Source organism: Hydra vulgaris, chromosome 13 (assembly GCF_038396675.1).
Source record: "Hydra vulgaris chromosome 13, alternate assembly HydraT2T_AEP".
Taxonomy (NCBI): Eukaryota; Metazoa; Cnidaria; class Hydrozoa; order Anthoathecata; family Hydridae; genus Hydra; species Hydra vulgaris.
In genome coordinates, this window is record NC_088932.1 from 47,676,524 (window position 1) to 47,689,610 (window position 13,087).

General features: G+C 29.5%; 1 protein-coding gene across 1 annotated transcript; it reads left to right on the forward strand.

Moving 5' to 3' along the window:
- Positions 1-11,678: 11,678 nt before the first annotated feature.
- On the forward strand, positions 11,679-12,206 carry LOC136089948 (uncharacterized). The gene has a single exon (XM_065816049.1). It carries the CDS (start codon positions 11,679-11,681, stop codon positions 12,204-12,206), a length of 528 nt encoding a protein of 175 aa, XP_065672121.1.
- The last annotated feature ends 881 nt before the right edge of the window (positions 12,207-13,087 follow it).

The following is a 13,087-nucleotide window of genomic DNA, read 5'->3' on the forward strand; positions in this document are numbered from 1 at the left end:
AAAGTGTATTACCTGCGTATATTTAAATAAATACGTTACCTAGTACAGATCCAGTAGCACTTGTTCCTGCAATTGCTAACCATAGTTTTCTAAGAACACCAGGACCGCCATTTTGAATAAAAATTGCTGCTCCATCAGTACCTGTATTTGGCGCAAGAGTCTGTGATTTTACTCCCATACATGTTAATCTTAAATTTGATATTATTTTTAAACTACTACGATTAGGTACTATATTATCAACATAATATTTTGTAGCAGCGTCATTTGAGTTAGTAGGCTTTGCTACATTTATCAATTTATTAGAATTCATGTTAATATTACTAGTTTCATTATTTTTTCCATCTCGCCTAATAAACAAGTTAGTAGCTTGAGATGTTGTTAAACCATTTGATACTTGATTTGTAATTGAATCAGTTGTGCGTCCGAATTTATCAACAGACATTTTGTTTTTTTATATACAATAAAAAAGAAAATTTTTTTAACTAGATTTAAAAAAAAATTACCATAGACTATCAATAATATTCTGATAATCATATTCTTCATCTAGTTATTTTAAAACATATAGGCACTAATGTCCACAGAATGAGGTATTTCCAAACTGAACCCTTTTACTGTTATAATAAAAGAGACTTTATAAATAATTATCAATTTCAAATGGTGGTGGTGGTAGTCCATAAGAGTCAAAACTTTTTTTTTATCTCGATCTATATACCAGCAAATCCAATGAAATCCTTTTGTACTTGAATCTCCGGTATTTAATATTCCACATTCTTTTTTTGTGTATTTTTTGGTAATTTATCTCTGACAAATACATCTTTAAAATGTTTTATTTTTAGTTTTTTTGCTGCTTTGATCAATTGAAAATTTGTTAATGGTTCATTTGTAAAATTATTCCTTCAACATTGATAAGTTTATGATAATTGTTATTAAACGTTTCCATTTTTTAATTATAAATTGTTTTTTTTTCTAAAATAACCCTAAATTATTATTTTCTTCTTCTTTTAGCTTGTAGTGCCCATATGCTAATGTGATTGCATACTATCTTCTAAAATAACTCTTTCATCGTCTTCTGCGCTTAATGCTATTTTATTGACCTCTTCTGTGTAAATTTTATGTAAATGGGATCTTATTACATTCATTTTCCTAATATGATTCCTCTTACTTAATAAACAATCTTTGTAATCTTCATGTGTAATATATTTTTTGACAACATTTTTCTTCACTCTCTTACATTTTTTGTTATCTTTTTATCGTGTACTTTGTAAGAATACAACTTTGATCTGAGTCTTACAAACACTTTAATTTGTGCTCCTGCTGATTCGTTTTTAAACACTATTACTTTCTTATTAACACCGACTTTAAAACCTACATTATTATTTGCTGGGTGCTTTGGGTTAAATTCACTTGTATCAAATTTACTTTCAAGATCATTAGAAATATCTGCATAAAAGTCTTCTGTTTTTATTTCGTATGCTAAAGAATCTGTATCTGTAAATAATAGTTTTGCTCGATCAGAGTATGTATTTTTTATGTAATCATAGTGAAAGTCATACATTAGTGTTTTACTTAAATCTAATATACACATACCTAAGTAAATTGGTTTGTTATACTTTAATTTTGTTCCTTTCATATGTATTGCTATTAAGTTTTTATCAAATATTGTTCTACTTTTATAGTTGGGTTGAGATCTAATTTAATAGCCTTATCTCTGTTTTTAACTAATTTAATTTTAACATGATTTTCAATATTCACCAATGTTTTTCCAAATACTGAATAATTCATTAGTTTAAAAAAGATTTTCATCTATCCATTTAAAACCATGTGTTGGAAGTAGCTTACTCATTGCCCACCATATAAATTATCAGCATCTAGATACTGTATATATGTTGATTGTTTGCTTTGATCATACTCATCACCTATATACTTAATGTTAGATGTTCCTAATCTATTTAATGTCATACGAAATGCCTACGCGTATTACTTACTTTATCATCAGTATCATATCATAATCACTCAGCAATTCTAATTTTATTTCGGTTTTCTATAATGTTGCGTCCCAAACTAATACTGGTGATGTATAATACCAAGCGGGATCTAATTTATAACAATTAATACAACGTCTCTAAAATTTTCAAATACATCAGTTAGTAGCAGAACATATGAAACGTTATACAAATCATGGTAATCTCTAAATGTTTTCAATTAAACTCGTTCCATACAATTTGTGCATGTGATTAATCATCATCACTTATACCTAATTTTGAAAAGGACTGTTCTTTTGGCAGTAATTGTGTTTTAGAAAATTTAGTAATAGAATCAACCCAATCATATGGGTACACACCTTTTCTTAGTAACAAATCTAATTTTTTACGTAAATATAATTCCGATACTTTTACATTGATCTTTTGTTAAATTCTTTGATAAACTATCTAAATTAAAAGGCATAAATCTTTAACTATCTATGAAACGGAGTTCACGTTTAATTTTTTTACTCTTCCCATTTTTATTAATAAATTTACCAAGTTTAATTTCTCTAGAAAAGCTAATATACTTTTCTTCATTGCTTGGTATACAACTTAACTCTCCTCCTGTTAATTGCTTTATAAACATAAAAAAAAATTGTAAAATATAACTGGAAAGAATTTTGGAATTTTATACCTTTTATTACAATTTTGACGAGCAGCGCCTCTATATTTTCCAGTAATATGGCAGTACTTTATCTTTTTCAAGATCTTCTTCACAAACGTGACATGATACTGCAGCATTAAAATCATCCTCGTTTTTAATGATCTTTTTTTTTAAACTTAATCGTGTTATAAATTTTCTTAATATTTTCTACTAAGCTGTCAACAAACTTTTGTGCAACATCATCCGTTTCATTACTTGCAGTAAATGTGACTAGTTTACTTTTCACATTTACATACAATAGCAGAATGAGCTTGGAATATGTCTTTGATATTGCTTAGTATAGGAATCATTCGGATTTGGTGTACAAATGTTAATTGGTTTGATAAAACTTTTAAAGTCAGCGTATACTACAAATGGTACTCTCATTGATATATTATGATTAATAAATTGCATTGTTGAACTTGGTTTTGGAAGTTCAATACGTACTGAATTATGTGTGTCACAATACAATTTATGTTTAGATAAAGATTCTTCAGCATTAAATCCTAATAAACAATTTCTACAATAGTGCACAGTACATCGATGACTAGATGTTTGTGAAGAGAGTGACTAGATGGTTGTGAGAAGAATCTGCTTAAACTTTTAATTAAACAATAATGATTAGTTTCACCATTTGAGAATAACAATAAATCTATTAAATGTTTACGATTATTATTTTTAGACAAACGTAAAATTTTAACTTCTGGATCTTCATATCCAAATACATTGACACTGATATCTACATTATTTTTCTCAAATTGTGTAATTTGGTTTAATGATACTGGAAATTCTATTTTTTCCTAATTTATTTTTTCAGCTTGATTTTTAAGCTCTTTATCTACTCTTTCAGGATTTTTATCTGTTGGATTTAATGCTGTTGCGATACACCACTTAAAACATTATCTTCATTCTTTATATTAATTATTGTCTTTTTAGTTGCTAAATTTTTATCAAGTGGAATGTATGATTTAGGTTTAATAGGATTATACTCAATAATATCTTTTTAATTCATCTTTTTAATAGAAACAAACCTTGTAACGATTGTAACGCTCTTATGAGATCACTTTTTCTCATTCTTTAATAATATTTAATTTTTCGCTCTTTTGCGATTTGTTGTAGTTCTTTGACATTTTTGTTTTCCATTTTCATATAACAAGATTATTTTTTTTAAATTTTTATTTTTCTAATATCATTGTATTATTGTATTATTTATATATTATATAAAATTACCACTCTGTATAGTTAACACTATCTCTTTGTTATATAACAATAGTAGTGCAACAGTCTCATATCAAGGTTGTAAATCAAACTCCTTTCTTCTAAAGCAAGGAGTAAGACAAGGATCGATTCTTTCACCTCGCCTATATAATATTTACACTGAAAGTCTTCTTGAAACTATTACAAATCAAGGTATTGTTGGCACATCTATATATGGTAACTTCACTGGTGTGGGGGCATATGCGGATGATATCATACTTTTAAGCTCTACCCTCTCTGGTCTCAAAAAGCTAATAAAAACATGCAATATATACAGTAATTTAAATTGTATTAAAATAAATGCCGACAAAACTGAATTCTTGATTTCAGGTAAAGCACAAATACAAACCAATACGATAACGATATCTAGTAATAAAATAAATCTTCAGAATAAACTTAGATATCTGGGATTCACATGGGATACTAAACATTTAACTTTTGCTTCACTCAATAATACAAATGTTGATGAAAAAATTTCAAACTTTAGAGCTGTTGTTCAAACTCTTATTCAATCTGGAATCCGGTTTGCCCACCCAAGTTCTATTTCTTATATATATAAATTATTGGCAGTCCCTACCTTAACTTATGGTATGGAGAAATAATGATATGTGAAAATAATTCTGATTTGATGAAAGAGCTAGATGTAATTGGAAGGAATGCACTAAAATCGCTTTTAAATGTTTCAAAACACAGTAAGAACTATACAAATTCGCTATTTAAAATCCAGGAAATTTCAATAAGTATTCAACAAAATAAATTAAACTTGTTTCTTCGTCTTCTTAATAATAAAACAACTTCAGACATTATACTTTCACAACTGAAACACCCCTTATTTAAACATTCGTTTGTTGGCGATATTCAGGACCTATGCCGTTTTCGGATGCTAAATTTTCAAAACTTAATTCAAAATAAAAAGAAGATAAAAATAGCACTTTCTAAAAGTGAAATTCCCTCCGAAGTTGAACAAACTTTGAAACATGCAATAGAGTGCTGGAATGCGAAAGAGCAAAGAGGAATTTTTCAACAAATTCTGGATGAAAAAATTCTTAAGTGAAAATCACGAGAAATAACTTTCTTATTTTTCTTTTTTTACCTTGTAAATTACATTGGGTGTTAAATAAATGAAATAATAATAATAATTGTAATATTTTTATTTTCTATACATAAAGTTTTTCTTATAATACATATATAAATTTTTTTTTATATATGTAAAGATTTTGTATGATTTCTGCGGTTGTTTCTTCATTTTTTTCAGATTTTGTTATCTCAATCTTAAATCCATTATCAACTTTTCCATCTCGTATTTCAGGATATCTCCATCCATGCTTAGTTTCACGTATAGCACTATATAATGATTTAAATATTTTAATTTCTCCTTTTTCCATGTTGGTTAACTTAATAGTTACTGGTTTTTTCTTAATTGTTTTTAATCTTTCATATTTTGGATCTATTTCTTTTTTTTTCTTTTTCGCTTGTTACACGATTTTTTCTAGGTCTACCAATTGGTCTTTTCTCATTTACTTCTCTCACTGGATGTATTCTAGATCTACCAACTGGTCTTTTCTCATTTACTTCTTTCACTTCAGTCATAATAGATTACTTATTTAATAAACCATTATCCATAGCAACCATTAGCAATGTAGCGAGATTGTCAGAGATTGCGAGATTTGTCATGTTTTTGAAATGTTATTTTTTAAAAATAGATTTCTTAAACTTTTCTTTGTATATTTCATTCTTTTAATATACAAAGACAAAAATTTTAATTAATTTTCAAAAAAATTAATAAACAACATTCATTTTATTTCCGACTGATTGAAATTATAACAATCTATCAGATATTACAACAGCAAATGCTTCAGTATTTGCTGGAACAACCGCATTAAATGTTGCTTTAATTTGCACATCTACTACTTATGATTTTAATCTTTCTGATTGTCTACTAATATCAAAAACCATAAGTGGGCATAAGTGGGCATAAGTCTTTATAGCCAGAAGAAGTTATGTTGCTTTGTGTAATCAATTCATTCATTCCATAATATTTTACACAAAACACAGATGCATTTCTATAAGCTCATGAAAATTGATGATTTGGGAACGATAAATTATAATCAACAGCAGGATATCTTTCCTGATTAAGCATAATACAAATATTTTTCAAGTCGCAATGGTCAAATAGTGAAGGATTAAGTAATTGATCTCCATCTTTATTTGTTTGAAATTCAACATTAGTGTCTCTTAGCTTTTCAGGAGATGTCTTTACGCTCAATCTCCAAGAAAATGTAGTAGATTGTGGAATAAATATAGTATCACACTGCCGCGCGTGAAAACTTACTGGAAGTGTCTATTTGATTCAATAGTTTTATAAAGAATAATCCTTTCTACATCTGATGGGATCACATGCAGTATAAACAATGATATTTTATCAAGATTAACTTTTCCTGCAGCTGCAGCAGCAAGTCAAAAAAATGCACCATCATCACTTTTTCTTACTAGAGTTAGTTTGTTGTTTAAATCCATAAATAACTTTGTCGTAATCATCACAGGATCCAAAAATGTACTTTAAAGGTATACAAAATGAAAATGTTTCCTTTGTAGTTGATTTCTGAATTATGTATGCTTGTCTTACTGCAAACCCTGAGTTAGCGGCAAGTACTGCTGTTGTTGCAGAATCTTTATACCACAACTGCTGTTGTTGCAGAATCTTTATACCACAATTAATTTAATCCTTGTGCTAATTGAAAGTCGTTTGGCTATTTAAGCATTCCTAACATCGTTGTTGCTTGACCTGGATGATAAACAGCTACTACTTCTTGGTTTGATAATTGATATGACAGTTGACTAAATAAGTGCATAATACCATTAATTGTAAGTGACACTGCATCAGCATTAGCATAAGATGTTCCATCAGCTTTAAGAAGTCCTCCTTCGAACAAGAGAAAAGCTTCAGATGGAAGTGCGAACATATTTTGTTGCTCAACGTTGATTCTTACTTCTCCAACACTATTTAGATTTGTACGAGCCACTGGCTTATATTCATGGAACTCAAATCTTTTAATTCCACGATGAATAATTAGCATTTTTTATGTGCTATATATATTTTTTTATATGGATTGGGATATAATTATAAATTATTTTGTATTGCTTTATACTGTTCACTATTCATAACACCTTGCCGTAATAATTCATCACAAATTGCAACAGCTTCATTTCTTGATCCAGTATTACCTGTTTTCAATGCAGCTATACGTAATTCAATTATTTCAATTAGTACATTAGGATCGCTAGGAAGGATTATAGTTGGTAATCCTGTTCCTTTTGATTCATGCTTCTCATTTGTTTTTATATCTCTCCAAATTGGTTATTATTCTCCGTATTTTCCACTCCTAGATGACTTTGGTTTGTATGGGTTTGCATCAATAGGAATTGGATTAGTTTGTATTAATATATTTTTATAATTTTTAAGATCATCTTCAGTATATATTTCTTTATTAGGATTAAACATTGTTATCAACTCCCAAAGATTAGGGGTACCATAATATATTTTACTATCAATAGTTATATCATCATCATTAATAAATATTGGTTTTTTTCCAATGTATAACTTGTCATCCTTAGAATATATTCCAAATGTGGTATCTGTCAACTTTTTACTATTCGTATACATTCTTAGATATTCTGTTGCAATTTTTCCGAGCCTCAAGTTCTTAGTTTCATAAGAAGGAGTTAGTTCTTTATATGCATGCTCAGCCATTATTTCAGGATAAGCATTTGAAAAAGTAAGTGAAAATTTATTAGCTTGATCGTGCAATTTAGATATGTTTTCTTTTATTCTATCTTGACTATCAGTTAATGGCTTGTACAATTTTGTCAAGTCTAACTGTAAATTAGCTTCACCCATTTTTTTCGTATAAATTATTTTGCTGTATTCTTTTTTTACTATCTAAGAATTCTTTAACAATTTAATCTCTTTTTTCAGGATCTTTAATTTTCAGAAATGAAAAAAACATTTACAATAAATTAATAGAACATAAACCTTCTCCTTTTTTAATTAATACATCAGAATCAGAATTATTAACAACATATACTAGTATATCATCAGCAGACTCTGATATTACATAATCTTGTAAACTTAACATTTTTAATTTAAGTTCTTGTTTTAGTAAAACCAACGCAACACCTTCAATAATTGCTGCACCAAACTTTAAAATAATATTTGGATGTGATAGAGATTTTATTGTAATGTCATGTTGTGCAAACATCTCGGATCTATTCTCATTTTTTAATACTGAAAGGTGTAAAACTTTGTGTGACTTAAATAGCACTTGGGGAAGCTCAACGTTTTTATATTTGTTTATAAATTTATGTATTGGCAAATTATATCTTGACATTTTATATATTTAAAAAAGATTTTCAAAAAAAATTCAGAAAATCATATTTAAAAATGGAATATTAGCAAATAGTGAATTTGGTCCTAATAATAAACCTGATCCTGTTGATGTATATCCATTTCTACTACGTAAGTACAACCCATCACCTACATAACCTCACTTACTCCATGGTCTCAAATATAAACCAGATCCTGCAGCTGTCATTTTAACTTCTTGTTCATTCTTTTTTACGTACACAACACCCCTTCCAGCAATTTTATCAACCATAGCTGATCCAGCTGCTGAACCTACTCCTGTTAATAGACCTGTTGCAAGTGCTGGAGCAACGCTTGATAATAAAACTCTTCCAGCTGTACCAAGCTGTACAAAAATGCACCAATAAATCCTCCCTCTATTTAAGAATTGCGAGCTAGTTGTGTTTTACTTAAATTAATTATTACACCCATACTGTTGTGCTTTGAGCATGTTTGAACCGCTTCACTTCTTCTCTTATATTTTTTAGTGTGTAACGTAACACGGAACTCTGTTCGTGTGCTTGTGTGTGTAAGAACAATATTGGTGTTAGGGAAGAAAAGTATTTTATTATCTCCTTTTATTATCTCTGCCATCACTATATGTACATTAACATTGTATTGATAATAACAATACAATATTTGGAGCCCACGGAGAGAGATAGACAGATAGTTGGTTGTAAGCTCAAAATTCAACAGATCATTTGATGTAGAGAGTTAAAAGGATTAGTTAAGCGATTTCTTTATTTGGAGTTGGATTAATTTACGAATAACTGTATTACTATACTGAAGTCCCTGGATTAAAAAGGTGTATTTAAGTAATAAGTTTGTGTTCTTAGCAATTTCTTTGCGTTCAAAGAATTAAATTTTTTAAAAAAAAAATCCAACTTTTATCATTAGCATCACTTTTGGAAGATTGATATCTAATATCTAATATTTGACCGCAACAGTAGCGTGAAATTTATCTTGATTCTGAACAGATCGTGTGTCGATTTATTGTTTTTTATTGTCATTTTTATTTATAAGAATGTCAACAAGTTTAGTAGGCAAACATAGAGTTTGTACTACCAATATTACTTCTGTGAAGCGTCTTATTGATAAGGCTTTTGAAGGCATTGAGGACTTCAATTCAGATGATAACACCATTGATATACAGACTAGTTTACGTGACACCCTTATTAAAAAATTTACCAAAGTACAATATTTAAATGAAGAAATCACATATTTAATTGAAAATGAAACTGAACTACAAGAAGAAGAAAATTTAGCTACAGATTTTGTCATATTTTATCGCACAAAACTTGCTGAAATTAATAAATTTATAAATAAACAGCGTAACACTAAACCAGATGATGTCATCAGTAATTCTAACAAAAGTAGTTCCATGGTAAAGTTTCCACCTTTAAAATTACACTCCTTTGATGGCAAGCCTAAAAACTGGCAAACATTTTATGAAAATTTTCAATGTGACGTAGACAGCAATGAGGACTTAAGTTCAATACAGAAGTTAACATATCTTCGTAACCTGTTAGAGGGGCAGGCTCTTTCAACTATCATTGGACTTGCCCTTACACATGACAACTATAAAGTTGCTATTAGTTTATTGAAAGAGCGTTTTGATAATAAGCTGCTACTTATATCATCTCATATGCAAGCACTGCTATTCTTAGAAAAAGTTAGCAACTTAAGGATAATTTCTTCTCTTCGTCAAATCTAACAACCTCAAAATTCAAATCAGGAGCTTAGAAAATTTAAACATTGACTCTCTGCAGTATGGACCTCTTCTCATTCCTGTTTTGATGCAGAAGATTCCAGAAGAACTTAACTTGATTATTTCAAGAAAATTTAATGATGTTGACTGCTGGAACATTAAAACTGTGTTAAAAGTCTTAAAAACAGAGATTCAAGCGCGTGGAAAAAGTAACTTTAACAGAGAAGAAAACCCTTTTACGGCTGAAAAATTGTACTCAAGTGAAACCTTAGGTACCCATAACAAACCAATGACCAACTTGAATAACAATTTATAATGCATCTTTTGTGAAAAAGATCACAAATCTCAGAATTGTAAAACAGTGATCAATTTGATTGCTCGAAAACAAATTTTAAAAAGAAAACCTAGGTGTTTTAAATGTTTGAAACTTGGACATCTTGCCATAAATTGTGCAACAAAAATTAAATGCTTTAACTGTTCAAATTTTCATCATGCATCAATGTGTACTGCGAAATCTCTTCCACAAAAAAATGACAGTCATTACCATTTCATAAAAATCATCCAACACTGCCTGACGACTATTCTTTATGTGTTAACCGTTTACAGTCTCTTACTAAAAACTTTCAAAAGATGAGGATTTGTTTAACTCCTATAACAACATTATTAAAGATCAGCTATCCCATGGCATAATTGAAAAAGTTTTAAATCACGATTTGGACATAGGTGATGTACACTATTTACCTCATAGACCAGTAAGGCCTGATGAAAAAGTTACAACTAAAGTTCGTATGGTGTTTAATGCATATGATGCAAAAATTTCTTTCATCAAGCAATGTGATGGTTCCACGGTGGTATTTTAACTCTTCAAATTTTTTGCCTAACTATAAACTCGAGCTTCATGGTTTCTCCGATGCAAGCAATAAGGCATATGGATGTTGTATCTATGTTCGAATTTTCGATGAGACACATTCTTGTTCTACTTTGATTGGCTCTAAATCGAGGGTAGCCTGATTTAGTAAAACAACTATACCTTGTCTTGAACTTCGTGCTATTTTATTACGAGCCGAATTGATGATTAATGTTGAAAAAGAGCTTGAAAGTATGTATAACATTTCTCGGGTTATTTGTTTGACTAATTCAATAATTTCTCTTCATTGGATTAGCAATTCCGCTAAGAAATATGAACCTTTTGTTCAAAATAGACTTCTTAAAATTAGAGAACTTTATGGCATTGAGTTATGGAAGTATGTAGAAATACATCGGAACCCCGCAGATATTATTTCACGTGGATCATCTTTAAATAATTTTGAAGATAATTTTTTTTGGTTTGAGGGCCAGATTTTTTAAATAGTATAACAGTTGCATGGCCAGTTTATGATTTAATTTTTGAAAGTACGAAAATATCTTAAGAATTTTTAATTAACTTGCATTGTTTCAAGCAGTGTACATTATCCAGACCTTTCTTTTGTTGAAAAATTTAATAGCCGGGAACGTTTACTAAGAGTCACAGCCTGGATATTACGCTTGGTGAATAATTTGAAATTGAGATTAAGAAAACTAAATGGTTTGAGGATCTTAACGTTATTAAGTGATGAACGAGAAGAAGCAATTACTATGTGGATCAAATATGTCCAACGAGACGTTATGACTGCATCTAAGTCAATCAAATGGCGTTCCAATGTAGCAGCCGCCCTTTGGTGGGGCGGAATATTCGAAAGACTTGTACGATCAACAAAGAGGTGTTTAAAGAAAGTACTTACCAATTCTAGACTAACTAATGAAGAATTGATGACAGTCATTCAGGAAGTCGAATGCGTCATCAATAACCGACCATTGACATTCGTTTATGAAGAGGTTGATGACGAAGTGCTCACTCCTAACCATTTAATGTTTGGCCGGAAGTTAAATCTGGAAGCGATAGCAGAAGATTTAAGGATTAATGAACAAGTCGAAATAGTTGAACAACATAAACAAATTAATATGGTCTTAAATCATTTTAGAACACGATGGAAAGAAGAATATTTAAAGGATTTACGTGAACACCACAAAGTCTCCAAAGGATCTGTAAAAGTCAAACGCGGAGATGTTGTCTTAATTGACGATGCCTCAAAGTCGCGAATTTTATGGAAAGTTGGAATCATAGACGAAGTGAATCTTTCTTCTGACAAATAAGTCAAAAGCGCTACGGTACGTTACAAGCAGAACAACGAGTGTAAAAGTATAAAAAGGCCGGTTAAAAAACTTTATCCGATTAAATGTAGTGCTACAAACATAAATGTTTAATTTATTGAAGAAAGTGACATTTCCTTTTTCGTAGTATATCAGTTAACGAGGAAGGGGGGGGGGGAGTATTGTGTTCTGAGTATGTTTAAGCCGCTACGCTTCTTCTCTTATATTTTTTTGTGTGTAACGTAACACGGAACATGTTAGTGTGCTTGTGTGTGTAAGAACAATAATGGTCTTAGGGAAGAAAAGTATTATTATTATTGTTGTTGAGCCTCCTTTATTATCTCTGCCATCACTATATGCACTTTAACATTGTATTGATAATAACAATACAATACGTACCTTTTTCATATGCTCTTTTAATTCTATTCAATTATGTATTTCTTGCAGCTAATAAATGTTCACCATTAAGATCTGAATGTGATAATACTAGCTCTAATTTAATACTAGCTCTAATTTAATACTAGCTCCATAACCATCTTCAATTGCTTTTTTAAGTTTTTCTAACTGCCCCTGCCAAATATTGACTTTAATATTAGTATTTTTACTCATTTAATATTATAAAATTATTTTTCTCTTAAATCTAATAGACAATTCTTCTTCTCGTAAATTGAAAGGAATTCCGATTTGATCAAGCAATTTAGTATCCATTTTTGAAATTGTTTTTAATGTTATTGGTAAATAAATTAAGTGTAACGGCTCTTGAATAATTTTAAATCTTGGGAAAAATGAGTATACAATGTTTTCTGTTTTTCCATTTACATATGATGATCCTATTACATCATTTGTTACTCGTATACTGTTAACTTTCACTATGTTTACAATAT

Excerpts from the sequence above, each read along its gene's own strand:
- LOC136089948 (XM_065816049.1), top strand. The coding sequence starts at position 11,679 with ATGACTGCATCTAAGTCAATCAAATGGCGTTCCAATGTAGCAGCCGCC.